This window comes from Camelus dromedarius, chromosome 21 (genome assembly GCF_036321535.1).
Source record: "Camelus dromedarius isolate mCamDro1 chromosome 21, mCamDro1.pat, whole genome shotgun sequence".
In the NCBI taxonomy this organism is placed as follows: Eukaryota; Metazoa; Chordata; class Mammalia; order Artiodactyla; family Camelidae; genus Camelus; species Camelus dromedarius.
In genome coordinates, this window is record NC_087456.1 from 7,983,138 (window position 1) to 8,006,965 (window position 23,828).

Consider the following 23,828-nt stretch of genomic DNA (forward strand, 5'->3'; position numbering starts at 1 on the left):
GCAGGCCCCGGGAGGACCCTGGCAGGCCCGGAGCTGGACGTGAGGGCATAAAAATGTTCCTGTGGATATGGGGTCTAATCCTCACACAAAATGGAGTGATTGGGGAGAGTCTGACAAAGAGGCTACTTACAAAATGGGGACAAAGTGACAGGAAACTATTAAGGGACAGTGAAACACACCAGGCATAGCCACATGGCCAAGAGAAGGGAGTGCTGGTGGCTGCCACCTTGGAGAGCATGGCTGTGGACGAGGCTGCAGGAGAGAGGAAGGCAGGCCCTGCCATGCCCTGGCCAGCAAGGAGGAACCAAAGGGACAAATATGCTGTCATCTCCTCTTACTCCCATGCCTCCACTGGCCAACCCTAGCCGAAAGCCAGAGGACAAGAGGTTTTGGTTGGTGCAGTACCCAAAGGCCAACTTCCCGGGGCACAGAACATGGTAGAGAAGGCTGAGGAGTGGGTCCAGCGGGGCACGGTCGTGCAACAGTCCCCATAATCCATAAGGTAATTTCATCGCATCAATAAACTTTTTTTTAATAGGGGGAGAGTAATTGTTTTTACTTATTTATGTGGCAGGGTGTGGGGAATAATTAGGTTTACTTGTTTAGTTTTAGAGGAGGTACTGGGGATTGAACCCAGGACCTTGTGTATGCTAAGCATTCACTCTTCCACTTGAGCTATACCCTCCCCGCTCAATAAACAGTTTTTGAACATCAAACGTACCAGCACTGCACTGTCCACCGCGTGTAAAACTTCAAGAACTGGGTGCTCCTGCCAGGGGAGTCAGGAGCAGGAGTGTTAGGGGAAGCCTCCTTGAATGAGAAGTGGGAATGTGAGATGGGGCTTGGATGACAGGTGAGGAAAGGGCCGGGAGGGCTTTCCTTCCTGGTAGCGGAATGCCACGTGGCAACTAGATCTGGGCCCAGCGTCAAGTTTCAGGTCTTCCATCCCTGAGATGTTACATCACAGCCATGGCCAAAGACACCTACCTGACTGGGGCTGTCTGAGTCCACATGTTACTTCTCACCATCCCTGGGAAGGATCAATCTGCCAAACTGCCTATTCCCCACCTCAGGGTCTCTGGAGGACAGGTTTCTCCACCTCCAACAGTGATGTCCTAATTCATCAGGCAATTTATCAGTAACAATTCACTGGGCTTCATGCTGGGAAGATGGGCCATAGGGGTGAATTAAACACACTCCTCGCCCTTAAGAGCTCATCTTTTATATAAAACAGAGATGTAAAAAGATATTGAAATGTGCTTGAAAGGAGGTGTCATGGAGACATGATCCAAGTTCCTGGTAAGCACAGCAGAGAGAGTGACTAATTCCTGGAGGTGTTAAAAAAAAAAAAAAAAAAAGGCTTCAGAGAGGTAATATTTGCCCTGCAAGTCCATTAATGAGTAGAATTTGCTAGGTTGAGAAAGGAATTCCTGGCGGAGGTCTTGAAGTGTGTAGAGGCAGCAAGAGGTGAAAAGGGATGGTGAAAAATTTAGGATGGCTAGAGCCTAGGATGGCAGGAATTGAATCTGGTGAAAAAGGTTTGGGCCGGTTTAAAGGGACATTGAGTACCATTAAGGATTTTGTCAGTTAAGCAGACAAATAAGGAACCAAAGGATGTTTTAACACAGAGTGACATGATGAGTTTTCTTTTGGGAAAGAAAGTAATTTTCTGGAAGGAAACAGTAGTTGTTCAAATGCAAGTAAAGGAATGTGACATTGGGATGCAGACTTCTGCTCCCTCCCCTGCCCCCACCCCACATCCCACCCCCAGCCCTGCACCCTCCCCTACTCCTGCCTTTTTTCTGCAGAGAACAATGGTTATTTGCAAACTGTTGCTGCTCTGACTTTGCAACAAATAAGCCAAATAAATGAGCTTGCTTCTTCTTCTAGGCAACGTGGGATGAGAATACCCGGAGGCCACTCTCCCCTTCTTCCACTTTTTATGCCATCCCCACATTTGATGACCCAGGGATGGGATGGAACCTTAACTAGAACAGCCAGCCTATGGGACTTAGGACCTGCCAACCCTAGAACAACCAGCCAACCCCAGAGCTTTTCCGTTTCCCTGTGGTTCTTTCCAAAGTTTGTGGCTATTCCTTCAGGTCTTAGCTGAAAAAACACCAAAAATAGGCCAGCTCTTTTCAATTTAATTAGCCATTCCTCTGAGGACACCAGATGGAATGAAGCAAAGACAGATGCATTGGGGGCAAAAAGGGGTGGGAGTTGATTCTAAATGGGTTGTCTTGTGAGCCCAAACTCACCCCCACAAAGGGTAGGGTGTCTCTTAGAGTAAGGAGCCCAAGAGGCAGATTAAGAGGGTCCGACCTTAGGACTCACAGGCCAAGGGTCTAACTATTGCTCTCAGGCCTGGTCTGCGAGGTGCCCAGAGGATGACAGCAGGGCCCTCTGCAGGGCTGATGCACTGTCGCCCCGCCTGGAGGAGTTTATCTGCCCTCACCTGGCTCCTGTCTCCACGACTGTGGGCAGCCGGCAGCCGGCACTCGGAGCCCTATGTATGACACAGCCAAGTGAGGTGCCGGAGTCTATTTCTGGAGCTCTTTAACAGTGGGGAGACAGCCAGCTGCCTAGGACCAGATGATCCCTGCAGTACCGTCCTTATAGGGTGACGTTTGCTAAGTAAATGCAGGCATCACTGGGGCAAGGGAGAGCTAAAATGACCCTTCGGGCCTTAGGGGTCTCACCCTTAGCGAGTACCTACCTTCTCAGCATCGCAGGGACCACCGATGTGGAGCAACTGCCCCCTCTGGTGGTGAATGCAGGAATAAAGTTACGCAGGAGCCGCTTCTTCACCCCGTACCTTGGTCCACGGCTCCCCCTCAAAAAGATGGCTGTGACTCCGAGCTTGAGTCCGTCTAGCCTCCTTCTCTTTCTCCTGACTGCAGCTGTGGCCGCTAGCCAGGGTCTTCTTTCAGTTTCACGGATTGACACGTTACAGGGGGAAAAGCACTGGAGCTATGCCGTGAATCGCAGCCTGGTTCCAATGGAGGAAAAGAAACTACCTGTTTGAGTATCACTAGTCAAGCCTGTCTGTTTCCACATTTGTAATGTGGAGATGATAGAGGTCCTGCCTGCCCCCCGGGGAGGCCGCTGCCTGCCCCAGTGTTGCGGGTGGGCAGTCGCAACCCGTGTGTACCGGGAAGCGGGGGTTGCGGGGTCGGCACTTCCTGGTCCTGGCACCCAGTTAGTCCCACTGCTGGGGTGGTCTTCCCCGTTGGAAGCCGGCATCACTGTCACTCTGCCTGGACCTGAGACACCCTCCATGGTTCAGCCCCTCGTGGCCGCCAGGCGCCTCGCGCCCTGGTCAGGAAGTCACCTTTTCCAGCTGCCCAGGACTGTCTGCCAGGGAAGGACAGAGTGACCCGGTGATTGTGGCACTCAGGCTGGAAGGACAAAGTCCTGGATCTATTTTGTTGTTGCTTTTGTCAGTTAGTCTTTATGATTTACATTTATTTTTAGGCACCTTACTGGACATTTTTAAAAAGTGCACTGTAACACCATCTATCAGACACTGGATGGTATCGGTGGGAAACAGGCCAGAAGAACAAATTCAATGCTTCAGCTATGGTTTTGACTCTTTCCACGTGTAAATTAATGGAACTTATGCTAAATTAATGGAGCTTTTGCTAAATTGATGGAGCTTTTGGTGCTATTCCCTTTCTTCCTTCCTTTTTGTACTGATAGCTCAAAACTAAAATGAACTGAGTGTGTGAATGCTCTGAACAGTCAATTCTTTGGATACGTGTACATTTGGGAGCAGTGCTGAATAGCGTGTTTCAAATTATTTCTGAGAATTCATTTGGCTAAGTGCACTTTAAAACTTTTTGTGTTCTGGCAAGATGTACACACCATGAAATACACCTTGTTAACCATTTTTTAGTGTATAATTCTGAGGCATTAAAGGACATTGATAATGTCGTGCAACAATCACCACTATCCATCTCCAGAACTTTTTCATGATCCCCAGAAGAAACTCTGTACTGGGCCTCTTTTTAACCCTGGACACTGGGAGAGACTGCTGGAGTTCAGTTTGACCACTAAATTTCTTCTGTTCTTCCCAGCCTGGGCAGAAAAGTCGTGTCCACCACGTTCTGGCCCCTTCTCCCGTGGGAATTCATCAGCTACTGACAACAGCAGAGAATGGGGCTGCGGCTGCCTCGGTTTCCTACAGTTGCTGAATTCTGTAGCCAGAAGAGAGCTGTAGGAGTCCTTTGGATACCCCTGCCTCCAAAGCAGAACCACAGTTAACCTGTAGCTTCGCTCTGTGTTTGACACAGAATGGGCACAAAATAAACATTTGTTTAATGAATGAATAAGTCTGAACAGATGGCTTGCTATCCCTGGAAAGGAGACTGCATAGCTGCCCATGGTCATTGGGAGATGACAAGGCATGTGCTTTGGGGTCAGAACCCAAGTCCCTGGGTTCAAGGACTGGCTCTGTCCCTTACTGAGTATGTGGCTAGGTTTTTCTTTGTTAAGTCACAAATGGGAGTAATTCTCACCTTATGGTGTGAGGCTTGAATGAGGCAACATATATGAGGAAGTTTACCTTAGAGGAGGTGGAAGTTCAATTATGCAAGTTCTTTTTTTCCCACCTACTAGAGAATCTCGCAGATGCACTTCCAGAAATGACCTTCTCTCCCTTTTGATTCTAGTTCTTTTCTCGTTGGCTTCGTTTTTGTCAGAGCCTGAGAAAGAGCATCTTGTCCACTGTCTGAGCTCTGAGATCAACCTTTGAAAGCTGGGATTCTAATATTGAGCACGTGTGAAAGGGGAATGTTACTTTGCCCTTATCTGAAATTGAGCCTCCCAATTTCTGTTTTATTGGATATGGTTGTTGTGATTTATCTTCTCATGTTACGTGTTTTCTCTCCTTCTACTCACCCCCAGGCACAATCACCCACACAGGCACCTCCTCTCACCCTTTAAATTAAACTCTCACATATTTTACTCTTTCCAAATCTGAGCACCTGGCTCCATTTCTCTGGGACAGAGGACATAGGGCTTACTACGGGCACCAGGTTTTAATAGTAACCACACCCTGTCAGTCTTTCATCCACCCCTGCATTCCAATGATTTGGCACACTTAATCTTACCTCCAGATTTTAAGATAAGGCCGTCGAGTAAGTCATTTGTGGAAATTCAGTGATCTAGCTAAGTATTATGGCCTCTTCGATCTAGGAATTTTATGTTAGGTAGTTTAAAGCTAAAACCAAACAGAAAGTAACACACTTCAAATCAATAAATATTCATTGGTTACTATGTATATTCAAGGAGTCTGGGGGCAATGTGGGCTTACAAAAGCTGCAAACCTGATGCTAGAGATTTAAAAACTATTTTAGAATAATCTCATCACCATTCATCCCCTCTTCAATCTAACTTACACAACACTTACAGGCGAAACTTCTAAAAATAGTGCTCATGACCTTGAGGCCAAGATGTCAAGAGCTCCACGTGCTCTATGAGGGAGTTTGTGGCCCGTTTCTCTAGGCCCTGGGAGCCAAAGAATGATTCTGAAGCCTTGGAATAAAGTGATCAGATTTGCATTTAAAAAAACATTATTGGGATAATTTTGGGGTAATGGTTTAGAAATGGGAAGATCAGACACCAGTTAGAAGGCTAGCGTCATAATCCGGGGGGAAGATGGTGAGTGCCTCTAGCAGGGCAGTGGCTTGGGGATGGAAGGAAGGAAACAGTGGGAAGTGGGATTAGCAGGAATTGGTAATTGATTGAATACTGGGGATAAGAGACAGTTAGGAGTCAAAATTGACTACTAGCTTCAGCTTTTGGCAACCAGATAGATAATGGTGCCTTTTTTGAGCAGCAGAATGATGCTCTGTGTGTGTGTGTGTATAGATGATGAAATCTGTTTTGTGGATGATGAATTTAAAGTGTCTGGGAATTCTGAGTAATGGAAGTTCAATATGGTTGGGTATGTTCTCCAGAGAACTATTTGGGCTGGATTTGCAGATGTGGGAGACATGAGTATAGAGTTAGCTGGTGGTTGAAACCTGAGAGGTAGTAGAGCATGGTTAGCAAAGAGTCAAAGAAGGAACCCCAGAACACCCTAACATTGAAAGAAACAGAGAAGGAGTGGGCAGGGATGTAGAAGGGCAGAATGTGATGCCCCGAGAATCAAGGTAGGAGGGAGTTCTGAGGAAGAAAGGATGGTGCATCTTCTGCATAGCACAGGGAACTATATTCAATATCTTGTAGTAAACTGTAATGAAAAGAATATGAAAAGGAATATATGTATGTACATGCATGACTGAGACATTGTGCTGTACACCAGAAATGGACACATTGTAACTGACTATACTTCAATTAAAAAAAAAACAAACAAAAAAGGATTGTGCAGAGTGTCAAATACAGCAGAGAGATCTAACTGAGGGAGTGAGCTAAGATAAGAAGTAGATGGAGAGTGAATGAGACAAAAGCCAGACTTCTGTAGAGCTGAGGAGTGGTGAGGAGGTGAAGAAATGGAGGCAGGCAATGCAGTTACATGGATCTGGTAGTGAGTCTGCTAGGAGAAACGGGGCAGGTGTCAGGGAGTGGCAGGGCTGAGGGCCAGGGATACTTAAACATGTTACAGCATCAGAGAAGGAGTCAGCTGAGTGGCAGTGGGGCAAGTACTGTCAGTTCCCAACTCAAAAACCATCCCCTTTTTCCTTCGGTTGGGGTAGGCTCCTCCCTCCCTCAGGGGAGGGGTTGGGGGAGTTTCCACTTCCTCTGTCCAGTGATTGGTTGAGGATGAGCACATGACCCACTTCTGGCCAATGAGATATAAGGGAGAATCTGCTGAGGTTCTCTGGGAAACATGTTTTCCCTTGAGAAATTAAGACAGTCACAGGAGGAAAAAGAAGCCTTTAAACGTTTAAAATTTATTTATACTCTTTGTTTCACTCCTGCATCTTTCCTTGCTCTGTTGAACCATGTCACTTGGGGATGAGCAGCTTAGAGTTGCTGCAGCCTCCTTGCATCAGTGAAAGGGATGAGCTGAACTGGGGATGATGTCCATTCCGCTGAGGATGACCTTTGATGGTAGTGGACGACTTTGTTGAGCTGCCCAACAACCTGGGATTACCTCCCTTAGGTCTTATGAAGAAACTATTGTCTAGACTTTATGGGTTAAGCCACTGCTAGTTCCCTTTCCAGCTGAATGCACCCTCACTGGTATGGCGACGTTGTTATATTCTGGCCCAAGGTAATTTAGGTTGGTCTTACAATGAGATCAGGGTACCAGTAAGACGTTTTAAGATGTTGAGGTGAAGCATCTCTGACTGGGGCTTCTTCCCTAAAGTAGAGGTCAAGACTGTCACTCCGCAACATAGTCCTGAGGTGCCGATTACTTTGTGATGGGTAGTGAAGATTGCAGAAGTCAAGGCTCTTTGCCCTTCTGGTGAAAGCCAGGCCAAACAAGCCCAATCTACAGTCCTAAGCAAGAAATGCCGATTAGTCCTCCGCATGGCTTCGCATCCTTGCCGGTCATTACTGATCCACTGGGAGGCAGATCTTCCTAATCTTCCCACTTGGCCATTTTGATTGTAATAGGAGGTAGGACTTTGGACTGCTGTCCTCTGGAATTTAGACAGAAGAGCAGTACTCTCTTGATTGAGAGTTCAAGGGTTGAGCTTTAGTCCAGAACGTGGGCCTGAAGGAAAAGGAGAGGTGTGCAAAGGAGGCATTGCAGAAGTAGCCAGAAAGCACAGACTGCCCTTCTCAGGGCCACTGAGGAACGCACAGGTGCCTGGGAGCAGAGTGCCCACCCTAGAGAACTCACAACCTAGAGGAGAGAAGATCCTCAAAAGTGGTGAGTGAAAGCCTGTGGGTGACAGGCAGAGTGAAGGATGGATTGGGAACAGGAGGGGGTTGAAAGCGAGGAATCTAGTTAGCTGGTTACTGGGATTTTCTAGGTGAGAGGAAACAGGGCAGTAGCAGGGGAGATGGAACAGTGGGCAGGATCCCGGGGGCCTTGCTGAGACAGAGTCAGCACGAACTGCCAACCAGCTGAGTGTGGGATGTGAGGAGAGGGCAGAGCAAAAGGCTAAATTTCCTAACACAGAATTGGGAGAGATCTTAAAAATCATCTAGATCAAGTCTGAAAACCAACCTTGGACTACCTTCTTCAACAGAGCCGTACACAGAGACCCCATGTATTTGGGGTTCAGTGTGTTTTTCTTGTTCCCTTTCCTTGTTCAGGAGTTGGGCACACACCCGGGACGGATGGTAGATGATAACACATCTGTTCTGTGCAAGGATTCAGGGAGGGTCTCTGCCCCGTCAGCTTCAGGGGTGTGTGACCCATATAGTCACGCAGGGACCCGTGTTTAGTCTGATGCTCTGTTGTCCCTCCCTTGAAATTCTTCATAATTTCAGAGCAAGGAGTCCTGCATTTTCATTTTGTGCTGGGTCCTGCAAACTATGCCTATCCTGGGCCTATGATAGTTGCTGCTGGGAAGAGAGGCAGAGTTGAGGGGCTGAATAACCCAGTCCCTTTACAGGATCTGCAGCGCTGGGCAGCCAGGGTTGAAATGAGTGTGGATGATAAGAGTGTGGATCGTAAGAGGAGCAGCTATCTCCCAGGCTTGCTGTAAGGGTTAAACGAACAAATATATGCAGAGAGCTCAGAACAGTGTCTGGTACGTAGTGATTGCTGTGTGCGAGGTGGGTGTTACTATTAGTCCCTCCCTGCACGGACTCATCCCCTGACAGCTCCAGGTTGATTATTCACAGGGTCACAGTCAACTTTTCATTTTCACATTTTTAGCCTGGCACTCCCCTCCCAGCCCCAGGCTTATGATTCTCCCCTGGAGGGGAAAAATTCAACAACAATGAATATCACAATAAATAAACGTGTGATATCACATCCTCTCATCATTACGTAGTGCTGTTTCAGGGTATGTCTGTGTGGGAGGACTGTCTGTGTGTGTCTTTGTGTCTGAGAGGAAGCTTTTCTTTTTTTTAAATCTTAACTCAATGAATTAGGGGCTCTCTCTGGTGGTTTTCTTTCTTTCTTTTTTTTTTTCTTCTTTACCTGCCTTTTTTGTTTGTATAGAACGGACTCTTGAACCACCTGCTTCCTCCCTCCGCCCCCCTTCTCCTCAGATCCCCAAGGGGAGGGCAGGATCTTCAGGAAGGGCTACATCACCGTCCTCATCAAGATAATGGCTCCCTCCCCCACTTCCCTCCACTCCCATCTGTATCCCCAGAGCCTGCAAAGTGCTCAACATTTGTCCTTGGAGTACAGCTCCTTTTACTGGTGGTAAAAAATTAAAATACTGACCTGATGCCTCTATTCCATGAACCCTTGTCCTGATCAAAGTCTGGAAGCTGGTCCCCCTACCGCCTCCTAATCTTCCGTGTTCCCAGCCCACTCCCAGTAAGATGAAGCTCTTTCTTACTGCCCTGGGGTTTCAAGTCTGCGGAAGACTGCATATTTTTTCCTGAGCAGAAATAGTTGTGGTTTTTCCTAACAACTTTGCAAGTTCCCCATAGAGTTGGAAATTCCCTTCTTGATTACAGATGGTGATGGATGCACAGACCACAAGGTCTGGTCCTGTCTTTCCTGCTGATCTGCTGTGTGAGTCTAGGAAGCCAGCCTAAGGTCTCTGGGCAGCAGAGCACAAGGATTTCCTAGACTGGGACAGACTGGATGATGAAAAGGTTTAAGGGAAGAATTTATTTTTGGAGGACCCTGGGAGAAGAGATTTACAAACATGTCTGTGATGAAAATAGCCATTCAGGGAACCAACCCGTTTAGTTTCCTCCTCTTGGGAAAAAAAAAAAAAAGAGTTTAATAATTTCCATTGCTAATTCCTCTCCTCTCCCCTCCCCTCCATGCCTGCCTCCACCCCCAGCTGTTAATTGATAGAGTACACACACTTCTGGGAGGCCCTAGATAAACAGGAGGCAGAAGCGAGCCTGAGGAACGATTATTATCATTATGATGATTATTGTGTTTTCAGCATGAGAAACAGGAAATGAAACTGATGAAAATGCCCAATGATAAATGCCCATCTTCTCAGCCAGACCTAAAGGCAAAGAGGCCAGCCAAAGAAAACTGTGGCCTTGCCACAGGCTCTGTCAACGTCCTGTGTGTGTGTATATGTGTGTGTGTGTGTTAGAACGAGTGTCTTTAGATAACTAGTTTCCAGGACTTGTGATTTCAACCTTATTCCAATGCTCATGCTTCCTCCTTCATGTGATATCCTCAGGGTCCTTCCTTACAACTTCCTTCCCCATTTCCTCGAGAGAGCTTCCCACGGTAGTCAGAAGATGTTAAAGGCCACATCCAGTGATTAATTGGTTCCTCTCCACACACCTTATCTGTGGAGGCCAGGTCCAAGCCCCAGCCTTTCTCTGAAGTCTGTTTTGTGCCCCCGCCAGACTTCCCCAAGGTCAAATGCCTTCTTCTCTCTCCTTTCAGGGGAGCTGTGTTTTCTCTTCTGGACTGGCTGCCTGACGTTCCATCTGCTCGGCTGATTATTCACATCCTTTGTCTTTCTCAGGAATTGATTCTGGATAAACGGTAGTTGGAAAACAAGGCATAGGGCAATGTCATTACCCCACGGTGACAAATCCATTTGCAGCACCAAGGCCCCTGGAAACTCTGAAAAACAGTGGAAATTTCCCGATTTTCAGACTACTTTGTTAGTTCAGCTTCCCAGGGAGAAGAGCAGACAGCTGTGTGGGGAGTAAATGAAGGAAGCTGATGTTTCGGAAATAACCCCACATTTGGACTGTGTTCTGAGAAATGCAGAGGGGACAGAGGAGAGAAGGCCTCGGGACAGGTAGCAGAGAGAGAGAGAGGGAGCAGGCTGCTGGGTTCCTGGTCTCGTCCCCACGCCTTTAATGGCTTTCAGACCAAGACCTTGAGCCAAAATAACAGATCATTGGAATTTGGGTTTGGGAAAAACATTTTTTTCCGAGCTTGGAACAGGGTCCAGTGGAGCCCACCCAGGGTTGGGATGGGAGTGAGGTCACAGCAGGGTCACTGATGGGAGAAGAAACCCTCAAGCTGTCTGTCTTTGGGTGGCCACTTTCCAGCTGGCCCTGCTTCCTGCTCAGCAGAGCCCCATGCCTAAGAAGACGGGGCTGGGTCCCAGCTTCCTGCATTTAAATCCCCACTCCAGCCCTTACTTTAAGGCACTTAAATACACTGGGCCGCAGTTTGCTTGTCTGGGCCCCTGGAAGGATTCTAGTAGCACCTACCCAGTAGGGTTGTTGAGCAAATTGATCGCATTCATACGTGGAGCACTTAGAATTGTGTCAGGAATGTCATAAGTGGTTGATAAATGGGAGTGATTATCACACCCATGATTAAAATTCTATTTTGTTGTTAAAGTTACATTTGTATGTCTTTCTCTGAGTGCTATCCACCAGCCTCCATTCCACCCACCCAGCAAAAATAGGTGTTGCATTCTGCGACAGGCATCAGGCAAGTCACTAGGGATGGATACGGGGTTTGCGGGACCTGAGTCACCGCAGGGGCTTCCCTGCCCCTGTGGGGCTCCATCCTTTCTCAGCACAGTGCGGAGCATGTAACAGGTGGTGTCATCTAGACTCCAGTTCTCCCTGGTTCCTTGTCCCTGGTCCCGGCCCGTTCACCTTCATCTGCTTCTTCTGCTTCTTTCTTTCTCACCCCAGCTCAGTAGAAGATGGTCCCAGGTGTCCTGGCCAAGGCCACCCCGGAGTCCCGCCAGGCCCTGCCCTGCCCCATCCTGGTGAGGAAGCCTGCTGGTTTTCCGACTCAGCATGTCACCCTTTCCAGGCCCTGGGCTCCCCCAGTGCTCCCCGCTCCCTGGGGAAGCCGGAGGAGGGCCACTCGGCTCTGTAATCACCACACAAACAAGAACCAGATTCCTGGGGAGTGACGCGGGCGGGAGCTCAGTGGCCGAGGTAGCTGTGATTACACCAAGACTTGAAGAAACACCTCTGCTCGGGTCCTGACCTGTCTGCGAAAGGCCCAGGGGAAGGCTGCCCACACGGCCCTCTCTGCTACCCTTCCCGTCATTCTCTGAGTGACAGGGGCCTTCACACCAGGTGGCTCTGCAGACACAAGGGGGCAGCCAGTCCCAGAGTCAGAGTCATCCCCCACTCAGAACCGGGCAACATCGCCCCATCTCTCCTCTTCCAGGATTGGTCTCACCCCCTTCCCTACTCATAGACCTGCTTCTGCCCTGGAGCCATCATCCCCACTTCCTACCCCTTCCCTCACTGATGCCAGGAGAGGCCACACACTCCAGCAGGGCCCAGAGTAAAGGCCGGACTGCAGGGTGACTCGGCTGGTCCAGGGCTTCCATCTTAATAGTGTGACTTCAGAGTTTAAGATCGGATGTCCTGGGATTTAGGCCAAGCACAGTCCATGCTAGTTCCTAAGTGGAAGGTTGGACTGGCTCAAATATCCCTGGAAGGATGCACGAGAAAATGGGGGTAGAGAACTGGGGGGCTGAGGGCCTCGAGTGGGAGGGAGCCGTTTACTCTCTATCCTTTTGGGCTTTTGCATTTTGTACCACATGAATGTATTAAAGGTTCCAGAGAGAGAGAATATTCCGTGCTTTTGTAAGTCTTCTATGTGTTAAATATAGAGAAGAGTCCTTTGCCCCTCAGGACAGAAGGGACAGCGAGGCAACTGCTGGGGAGGCCTCATCTGGGCTCGACTTCAGGCTTAGAAGGGGCTGTCAGAGGCAGGTGGCTGCTCGGGCTTGAGATTTTCCGAGTGTCTGAATGACATGGAATCTTGCACTAAAAGATGACGCGTTGCTGTGACAATGAATATATATATATATATATATATATATATATATATATATATATATATATATATATATACACACATATATATATATATGTTCATGTATAACTGAAAAATTGTGCTCTACACTGGAATTTGACACAACATTGTAAAATGATTATAACTCAATAAAAAATGTTAAAAAAAAAAAAAAAAGGATGACGCATTGCTGAGTACAGCAGTCTGGAAGGGAGGAGGGTGGACCTGTGGCCCCTCCAGGCCTAGAAGGCCACTCTCCCATCTAACGGATAGTGGAGCCCTTCCTTACCAGAGAGGTGGACAGAGGCAGGCCATGCGTGCTGATCGGTTACCTTTGCACGCTAGGCCAGCAGGGAGGGGTTGGCCAGCCAGCACCCAGGGGACCCAGCGTCCTCCCTGGTAGATGCCAGAAGCTGCCTCCAATTGCCAGGTATTGTGTATTAGTCTTAGGATACTGGTTTCTTTAAAAACGTTTTTTTCTTTTTTTTTTTTTTTTTGTCTTACGTTCTTGCATTTATCTCACGTGTTGAAGTTTGCATAGCGCCTTCACATATATTACCACTGGCTCCCTGTTGCCCAAAGATCAGAGCCTTAGTGGAATGTCTAGCCCTTAGATCTACCTTTCGCCTCACATCTTGGCACTCTCTCCCACACACCCTACATTCCAGCCCGTGCTGATCGCCTGCTGCTTCTAAACAGGCCTTGCAATTTCTCCCCTCTCTCTGCTCCATTGTCTAGTGTAACCTCTTTTTCCTCCTCTCCCTGGAGAATTCTCACCCATCTTTAGATCCCTAGGTTAAATGTCATCTCTTCAGCAAGAACTTTCTGGATGAGTCTCTACTGTTTATGAGCTCTAGAGCCCTATGCTTAAACCCTCTCAAAGTTATACCTGTTAGGATGGCTATACCAAAACCAAAAAGCAAAACAAAACAAAAAAGCCCTAGAAAATCACAAGTGTTAGCTAAAAAATGTGGAGAAACTGGAACTATGCGTTGCCAATGGGAATGTAAAATCATGCAACTGCTATGAAAAATAGCATAGATGTTCTTAAAGAATTTAACAGATTTACCATATGATCCAGCCATTCAGCTTGTGGGTATCTACCCAAAACAATTGTCAGCAGGGACTCAAACAGATATTTATACAACTGTATGCATAGCATCATGACTCACAATAGCCAAAGGGTAAAAGCAAACCAAGGGATGAGTGAATAAATAAAAGGTCATTTATACAGACAATGATAGATCACATACAAAAAAGAAAGAAGGTCTGACATCGCTACAACATGGATGAACCTTAATTTAAATACATTAAGTAAAACAAGTCAGTCACAAAAGGACAAATACTGATGTATGATTCCTTATGTGAGGTACCTAGTGTAGTCAAAACCATAAAGATGGGAAGTGGAGTGGTGGTTGCCAGGGGCTGGGAGGAGGATGGGAGTGGAGAGTTGTTATTTAATGGGTACAGAGAATTCGTTTGGGAAGATGAAAAATTCTGGAGATGGATGGTGGTGATGGCTGCACAGCAATGTGAACGTACTTAATGCCTCTGAACTGCACACTTAAAAAAGGGTTAAAGTGATACGTTATGTTATGTATATACATACCCATCATTTATATATATGTATATATATATATACACACACACACACACATATATATATACTCAAAACTTCTCAAGGCATTCAAGTCCTATCAGGGTCCTCTAGGCATTCCCTGAGTCAGTACAATACTTGGCCCTAACTGGTGCTCAGTTAATGTCTGTGGATATGAAAGAGGGTGCAAAATTGGTGGGGGGAGGGCAGGTGCAGGTGTTAGGCTGGACCACATGCCAACTTCTCTCTGCCAGCACATCCGATTTTCCCCCGCACCTACTGCTCCAATGGAGGGGCACTCCAGACATCTCTCCAGTGCCTTCTTAGACCCCCTCGCCAGCATCAATGCATGAGCTTCCAGGAGTGAGAGGGATTTGCCTGCAGCATGTACTATGTGGGTCATACAAAAGGAAGAACTTCCTCTTGTGGTGTAGCGAGGCACCAGAAGTTCTGAGAGCCTGAAGTTTTTAAGGTCACATACCAACTTGTCAAATGCAGGTGTGGTCTTTTGAGGAAGTTGACAGATCAGGTGATTTCTATTGGTCCTTTTCATCTCTACGATGGTATAGCTTTCATAACTGAAAGAGAAATGTGGGGAAAAGATTAGCTCCTACCTCTGGCATTTAGTGAGCAAAAACAAAACAAAACGTAGGCTCTATCCCGTATACCTCACACATTTACGTTCTTCCTGAAAAGCTTAAGATCCCAAATTCATTAATGCTCCCATTACTTTATTCATTGCCTTCAACTCCGTGTCTCAGAGGAAGAGTTTTTGGAATCTGAGTAAGCTGCAGGTTGCAGGATATGTCTCCTTTTCATAAGCCATGCTCTCAGGCAGGGATGGCTTCCCCACGGTGGCCTGGCAGGTGTCAGGTGGCTGGACCACTTACAGGAGCATTTAGGAACATGGAACCTGACATGAGTGGAAACAGCATCAGCCTGAATTCTAGCTCTTCTGTTCTAATGTGATGACTTTGGCCGGTGATTTACAATTCTAAGCCCCAGTGTTTTCAATGATCAAAATTGCAGAAGTAAGACCGAGTACAGCCTTGTTGAGAGGACTGAGGGAGATGATTGGTATGAAAGTGATTGGTAATAACAGCCTACATTTACAGAGGTCAATTCCTGTGTGTCAGTAATGGCTCAGAGTGTTGCACACATAATTAATCTAGGAAATTTTATCACCCCTTCATAATATAGAAAGAATGCAGAGGTGCAGTGATTACAGAAGTGGTGGAGGTGGGTGGGATTTGAACCCAGGCTTTGACTCCACTATGTTCTGCTTCCTTGAAATTATGGTCTCATAATTTCAATGCTATTTAGGAAATCACTTCCCATTACAAACACACACACACACACACACACACACACACACACACTCACAGCTCCTCCTACCTTTCCTACCCTCCCGCTCCCATTTACACATCTTCAATGAGGGACAGAAAAAAAAAAATTCCAGGGGTCATCAGGTCACCAGACTGACCAAATGACCCTTGGGGTTGACACACACTCTGGTGGTGTTCCTGGATGGCAAATCCCCTTGACTTTTTTCCTTCCCAGTTTCACTATCCAGACCGCAAGCTCATCTGAATTGCAACTGACATGCCAGATCTAGGCTAGACTGGAGGGGCAAAGCTTTTAATACTGGGACGACAGCCTTGGGCTTCCTTGAATGGTGGAATGTTTACCTCCTTTCCCTCTATTTCCCATACCAAGGCACAGAACTAATAATTAGGCTTCCTGTAGTCTTAGTTAGCCCCATTTGTAGTCCCTTTGGATGATGCTGTCTGTTGATGCATAGAGGCTAAGTTTCTGTTCCCCTTTGGGTACTTCCTTCTTCCTCTTCCAATTCCCATGCTTCCCCTCTGCTCCAGCTGCTCCCTGCTGGGGCATTGAACTCTCAAAGGATGGTGTGCAGACAAGGACATTGGGGTGAGAGGGCAAAGCATTTCTTCCTCTCTGAGATGTCCTTACATTGTAAAATTTGGGTAAAATTTCTTCCTGTGGACTATCCCTTGGCACTTGCAGAAATTTTTGTGACTAATGATTCTTATATGTGTCATTTTTGTGTTGGAGAATTTCTCAATTTCTCAAAGAAATACTAGCCTATGACATGAAGGTTGCATCTCTCCATGGCTTCAAGTCATTTTCCTTTCCAAGAGTGAGTTTTCAGTGAACAGAACTCTTCTTGTGAACTATGCTCCCTTCTGCAGTACTTTGTGTGCACTTATGGGCTTAGCAATAGTCCCAGAAGCCACTTTATCAGTCTATGGTTAACCGTATCTCATTAAGAGCGTGTTATCTGCAAATGTGCAAGAAATTCACGTCCATAGATTTTTTCACCCTGTCATTCATTCATAACGTCACATCATAGTAAAATAAGAAAATTTTACCTTCTGATTGTGTGAAGGCAGGGTGGGGGAAGCCTGGAGAAGAGAGATTGTCATAGATTGCTGATTAGTTCTCTGACATTACCCAGGCATGCAAATTAACACAGAACCATATACTCTGTAAGAGATTAGGCCAAGATGGAAGGATATTGGGGTATGGGAGATTTTAGCTTATCTCAAATGGAAAGTGTAGCCCAGACCCCTTTAGGCCATTCCTGCCTGGAAATGGCAGATAACATGTTCCTAACATCAAGAAGGATATGTGGGTGTGTGTCTGCTTAGGATTTAGAGTCAGGGCCATGAAAATGGACTTTGGGTCAGAAAGACCTGGGTTCTGTGCTTTGCTAGCTGTGTAACCCTTGGGAAGTTATTTAATTTCTCTAAGACTCAGTTTTCTCATTTATAAAATAGGTAAATGAGGATAACAGTACATACCTCATAGAGTGACGTAATAGTTAGGATGGGGTTTGGCTATGAGTAATAGAAAACTTAGAACAGCAGTTACTGTAATAGGAAGGACATTTCTTTCTGTTTCGTATAAAAGTCTGGGTAAGTTGTTTACAGCTGATTTGATGAATCCATGATCCATTGATGGAAGGACATAGGCTCCTTCTATCCTTTTGCTCTGTCATTGTCACTTCATGAGACAAGATGGATGCTCCAGCTCCAGCCATTACATTTTTATTCCAACCACCAGAAAGGAGAAGAAAAGAGAGAGAAGAGGAGAGGATCTACCTCTTCCCTTAACAGCTTCATTTACAAGTCATGAACACAACCAGCTGTAACCAGGGCTGAGAAATGTAGTTTTTATTCCAGGTAGTCATGTGAACATTGGAGATTCTTTACTATCAAAGAAGGGGAAGTGGATATTGGCCAAAACAACTAGCAAACTCTATCACAGATCCATATGAGATTTAAAAGAGACAATGAAGGGCTGAGCACAGTGTTGGGCACAGAGTAAGCACTCAGTAATTATCTTCATCTTTGTCATTATCATCATGAGGTGGTGGGGGAATACTCTGAAACTATGAAAAGATGTTTTCTTATTTTAATCCCATCTTGCTAATAATGTCACCCTGACCCATTTCCCTTTTAAGACAAGAGCTTCACCTTTTATGAAAGTCAGATACCTATACCTTTAATGTGTCCTTATGAAATAAAATTACACAAAAGGAAAGCAAGGGAATGATGAATGTATGACTCAGGATAATGGTTATCTTGTTTCTGAGAAAACAGAAGTGGGGCAGGGACGGATGGAGGAACCACCTAGTTAGGGGTCTGCTATTGTCAGAGTCCTAATTTTTATTTTGGGCAGTGGATTTGCAGGTGCCTACTGCATTATTAAAAATAACTAATAGCTAACTAAGTAAAGGCAGAGATACATGGTCCAATGATTCAATGACGAGGGAATGTCATGAATCAAGGATTATAATGAATCCAATTCTATATACCTGAGGTTTTTAAATTGTCTTTGTGTTTAGAGTGTTGCATGGCATATGTGTTTGCATGTCAACAGTAGACAAAAATAGTACTTTCTATCTGCATAGACTTTTAACTTTTGAAGTGCTTCTACACACCCATAAAAACTGTTTAATAGTTCATTATAGATGGTTGAGAGATGGTGTTATACAACTAGGACTTTGGACTTCAGTGTCCCAAGGGAAAAAAAATTTTTTTTTATTGAGGTATAGTTGATTTACAATGTTGTGTCAGATTCAGCTGTGCAGTAGAGTGATTCAGTTATACATAAGTACGTATATATGTCTATATCTATTCTTTTTCAGATTCTTTTCCATGATTAGGTTATTACAGAAAAAATATTTTATTTTATCCTTACAATCGCTCTACATAGTTCTACACGAGAGGCAGGATAGAGGTTATTATTCTTATTTTACAGATGAGAAAGAGGGAACTGAAGCATGGACTTTCATGAGGTTACATAGCTGGTTAGTACTGGAATGGAACTTAAGATTCTGGACCTCTTGCCTTGTGGTTCTTCCTTTAGCCCATCTCACACCCCAGTTATTATTCATCCATGAGACTTTTTATTTTTTAACATTTTAAATCAACTGTACTTCAGTTAAGCAAAGAAACAAATAAACAACCCATTTAAAATATGGGCAGAAGAATTGAACAGACATTTTTTTCCGGAAGAAATGCAGTTGGCCAACAGGGACATGAAAAGTTGCTCAGCATCACTAATATCAGGGAAATGCAATCAAAATCACAAAGGGATATTATCTCACACCTGTCAGAATGGCCAGCATCAAAAAGAACACAAATAACAAATGTTGGTAAGGATGTGGAGAAAAGGGAACCCTTGTATACTGTTGGTGGGAATGTAAATTGGTGCAGCCACTATGGAAACAATATGGTGGTTTCTCAAAAACCTAAAAATAGAGCCACTGTATGTCCAGCAATTCCACTCCTGGACATATATCTGAGAAAAACAGAAACATTAATTCAAAAAGATACACACACCCCACTATTAACAGCAACATTATTTATAACTGCCAAGATATGAATGCATTCTAAGTGCACATCAATAGATGAATGGATACAGATGTAGCATATATGTATGTAATGGAATGCAACTCACCCATAAAAGAGAAGGATATTTTGCCATTTGTGGCCCTTGGTTCACTTTTTTTTTTCCCTTCAAAAACCAGTATTTTATAAGTGGCATAAACTTTTCCATTGCACCAAAACCCACAAAATACCTAGAAATAAACTTAACCAAGGAGGTTACTTATATTCTGAAAACTGTAAAGCATTGATGAAAGAAACTAAAGATGGTACAAAGAAATGGAAAGATACCTTGTGCTCTTGGATTGTAAGAATCAACATTATCAAAATGGTTCTATTACCCAAAGCAATCCACAGATCCGGTGAACATCCGTGAGACATTGATTCTGTGTCTGTTACATGCCAGGCATGCTGTGCTTCTGTGTTTGTGTTGTATATGTGCGTGTTTTCTGAGTGCAGTTTATGTAACCTCTGTGCACCGTGCACATGCCCTTAGAGTCCTCCTGTGCCCCCTAGGCCTAACCGGTCCCTGTAATTCCAGGAGGAAGCCCCAGCTGCGGTGTCAGTTGTCTGGTTGTTCCTAGGTCCCTGGGCTGCAGCATCTCCCCAGAGCCCCAGATGGATAGGAAGGCAGCTTTGATATCAGGGACAGATCCTCAGGCAGTGGGCACAGCGCAGAGGAGCAAGCCAGCAACGCCTCAATAATGACAATATAGACTATTTCAAGATCATTTATTGTTTGTGTGGTGTTCTCATAAGCAAATCTCATTTAATTCTCACTCAGCCCTGAAATTCAACTTTATTATTTTTCTTATTTTTTTTTTTTTGATACAGAGAGGATAAATGGCTGGTAACTCAACTTGAGGAGAGGGTTGAATTCAGGTCATTTGTCTCTAAATTCTGTTTTCTTTCCACTATGCCTTGCTTTCTTTGATGGGGCAAAAAGAGCTTATCCTCTTTCTAGCCTTGTGGAGAGAAGCAGGTGAAAGCTCAGCGCCAAGCAGGAGGAAGCCCCCGGGGACCCTCTGCAGAGGGAAAAAGGTCAGCTCCCAGCCCTGCGCAGCCCCAGCCCAGGGACCTCCTACCAAGCTGAGACGGAGCAGCTGATGCTTCCACTTCCCCATCTTTGCATCCTTCTCTCAGTCCTTGAGCATCTCCCGAGTGTGCCTCGGGGAGGTGATAGCAGGACGGAAGAAGGGTGAGCTGTCTCTGTGGTCGTCTTTTTACCTTTAAGGAGTCAGAGGAATGGGGAACTGTCTAACCGTATCCACACTCTAGCACAAGAGGAAGCTCCGGCTACTGCAGACAGAGGACCACTCTCTTGATGCTGTCTGCTTCTACCTGTCTGTCTTCCCGGCAGATGAACACCATCTACCACTGCAGGGCCGAGCATGGCCCAAAACCAAGGTGTACACTAAATTAACTGCTCAGGAAGAGCAAGTATTTGTGTTGGGGGAACCGTTTTTCTGCTTGGCCTATGGAGTTGAGCTCTGGAGTTGGTCCCAGGAAGGGACTGCGCTAGGAAAGTAACTTCTATCTTTCAGGTTACCCCTCACTCCTTCCTTGCCTGGGCTTGGTCCCCAAGGGCACCTCTCCTTAGGATGTTTCCTCCTCTGCTTCTCTCTGAGCTGGGTCTCCCCAGACAAGGGGGCTCTAGAGTGTTGGGGGAACATATCAGGCGCCACGTGTGGCCATAGGTCAAGTCACATTCTCTAATTCGGCTTTATCAGTAATTAAGCTGAGGATTTGTCTTTGCCAGTCTGGTTCCTTTGTCTTATTTCTCAAATGTTCTACTAGTCAGAGTGGGGAGGAGGATGGCAGGGATGTATTTGATGATCATACCCAAACCCCATCAGAATGTGTATGGAGATCCTCTGGCAGCTGATATTGAGGGCCTCCCCTCATCTGGGCTATGCTTAGGTCCAGCTAGATCCTTGGTATCTTCCTCAAAGTCATGGGGCTAACCTGGATTAGAACTTGGGTTCTTCAAAACTACCCATTTCTTATGGCTGTAGGTTCAGGGGCTAACTCTTCCACGTTGGAAATCAGGGTCTATTCCCCAGACCTTCTCTTTTGGTACCTTGTCTCAGGGAATTCTCTCCACACCCTATGTAAAGGTAGTGCTATTCTTCCCACTGGGAGAGGTGCACCAGCTTGCTCAGGCTCACACAGCCAGGCGAGGGAAAAGGCTCCTGATTCAGCCAGTCTGAATGTCAATCCATCCTCTTCCCACCCTGCATCCCTTCCTTTTTAGCTCACTTACATGAACAAAATGTTCAAAGGTATAATGACTAAGTTGTTCATAATCATCAAATAATAAAAGAAATTTATGAGAAAAGAAGTGCAAAACTCAGAGGAAAGTGTTCAAGTTAAGAAAACAGTTCATATTTGCCTTACCCTGTTCCTGGGATGAATGGCCTCTGTAACTCCTGCTCACTCCGAGGTCTCATCTGGCTCATACTAGTCATCCTTCTTCTTCAAATGACACTCCGGCTGCTGCAGCCTAAAAGAGCCGGACAATTGGAGAAAAGTGGATTTTCTATCTGATTATGCAGCTACTTTCATACGCCTCCCCCTCTCTTTACGTGGCTCTGATTAATTAAGAAATAAGATTTCTCGGTCCCCACTCCCTGTCCCCAGCCCCGGTCCCCAGCTCCCGCCCTCCACGATCCGGATGCCTCGCGTCCTCCCCTTTAAGGCTGGCCCCGCCCCACGCCCACGCCTCCTCGGCGCCGCCCCGCCTCCCCCAAGCCCTGCCCCCTCCGACCCTCCCCTTTAAGGACCGGCCCCGGACGCAGACGAGGCTGTGACGCGGCCGCCGGCCCCCGGGCTGGGTACTTTGTCGCGCGGCCGCTTCCCCCCGGCCGGGCCCCCGCCGTCCCGCGTTCCACAGTGCGCCTGGCCCCCGGGGGGAGGGTGGGAGGGAGGGAGAGGGCCGGTGGGCGCCAGCGGCCCACGGCGGGCCCCACGGAGCCCCTCGACCCGCCGAGCCTGGAGCCGGGCCCGGGCGAGGAAGCCGGCTCCAGCCCGGAGCAAACTTCGCAGCCGGGCGGGGGGTGGCGGGGACCCCGTCCGGAGCCGGAGGAGGGGCCGGCCGCGGGCCCTCCCGCCGCTGCTCCCGCGTCTCCGGGCACCATGCTGTCCAACTCCGGTGCGGTTCCTCAGCCCGCCGCCGCCGCCGCCGCCGCCGCCGCCGCCGCACCATGCTGTCCAGCGCCGGTGCTCTTCCCCAACCCGCCGCCGCCGCCCCCCGCCCCGGCCCAGCCTCACCCCCCGGCCCAGCCGCCGCCGCCGCAGCCCCCGCAGCAGTTCCCCCAGTTCCACGTCAAGTCGAGCCTGCAGATCAAGAAGAACGCCATCATCGACGACTACAAGGTCACCACCCAGGTCCTGGGACTGGGCATCAACGGGAAAGTTTTGCAGATCTTCAACAAGAGGACCCAGGAGAAATTCGCCCTAAAAGTAGGTCTGGGGGCCGGGGGAGGAGAGGACGGGCGGAGGGCGACTCCCGGTGTCGACCCCCGGCGCTCCCGAGCTGCCGAAGCGCACGGCGGCTCGGCTTGGTCGCGCCGACGCTTTCCTCGGTCGGGGCCGCGGAGGAGTGGCCGCGGCGGGGCTGTGCGTCCCGCGCGCGCGAGCGGTGCCAAGTGCGCGGCAGGGGGCGGGGGGCAGCGGGAAGGTCAGGTCCCGGCGGACCACTCCATTGAGACCGAGTTTCCGGTCACCTCCGGGTGTGAGTGGCAGGGACTTGAGAGGACTCGGGAGAACTCTGCCATTTTGGGTTTGAGCGGGATCCAGCCGAGTTGGCAACGGTCGGCTTCGGGACCACTTCTGCTAATTTCCTCCTTGTCTCAAGGAAATGATTTTCGGGGGTTGTGGTTCCCCATCCTCTCCTCCCTCCTTTCTTTCTTTCTGCGGGCACAAAAGGCCCATTACTCATTGAGCTGGTTGGTCGGTTGGTTTGGAGAAGTCGGATCTCAGAGGTTTATTTAGCCTCGCTCCTTATTTGGGAGCCGGAATGTGTGATTTCACTTCCCTGGGCCTCCCGAGCGCGGCTGTGCCGCCTTGGGGCGCGCAGGCCAGGGAGGTGCAAGGCTGGAGATTCCGCGGGGACACCGCCCCCCCGGGCGCCGGGGGAGGGATTGTTTTGATCTGAGATCAGGCCCCCTCCTACCTTCAGTGCCTGTGAAGCTCCAGATGGAAGGCCAGCAGGCTCCAGCGCGGTGTCTGCTGTTTCCATAGCTCCATTGATCATTGTAAACCGAGTCTGGAAACCACGGCTTCGCCCCGTGACGATTCCCCAAATCGTAGATGGCCACTTGAGTCCTGGACATGGGCGATTGGTGGGCAGTAGGAGAGGTCACTTTCCTTGAGCTAGGGAAAGCCGACCTTTTCTTTTTTTTTTTTTTTTTTAAAGGGGGTTTGGTAGGGGGGAGAATGAGGATTTAAGTGGAACTACCTACTTTGGAAGTTAAACAGAACGGACTTGAAGGTTTGATAAGATGAATGGGTCCCCAGTGCAGTG

General features: G+C 47.5%; 1 protein-coding gene and 1 long non-coding RNA gene across 4 annotated transcripts in view; one reads left to right on the forward strand and one right to left on the reverse strand.

Moving 5' to 3' along the window:
• Positions 1-9,840: 9,840 nt before the first annotated feature.
• LOC116148687 (uncharacterized) lies at positions 9,841-23,600 on the reverse strand. Of its 2 annotated transcripts, XR_010377118.1 has the most exons (6): positions 23,478-23,600; positions 21,701-21,806; positions 17,213-19,217; positions 16,781-16,813; positions 14,869-14,965; positions 9,841-10,627 (listed from the first exon to the last, which is right to left on the reverse strand). It is a non-coding gene; the product is annotated as an uncharacterized LOC116148687 (long non-coding RNA). The 2 variants fall into 2 exon arrangements; XR_010377117.1 differs by lacking the exon at positions 17,213-19,217.
• The window catches only part of MAPKAPK2 (MAPK activated protein kinase 2), a 63,390-nt gene continuing 61,659 nt past the window's right edge, over positions 22,098-23,828 (forward strand). For both annotated transcript variants that reach the window (XM_064477127.1, XM_010991340.3), the window contains exon 1: positions 22,098-22,765. In XM_064477127.1, the coding sequence (XP_064333197.1) occupies positions 22,439-22,765 (327 nt within the window). In that variant the 5' untranslated portion in view covers positions 22,098-22,438. The remainder of the gene's footprint in view (positions 22,766-23,828) is intronic.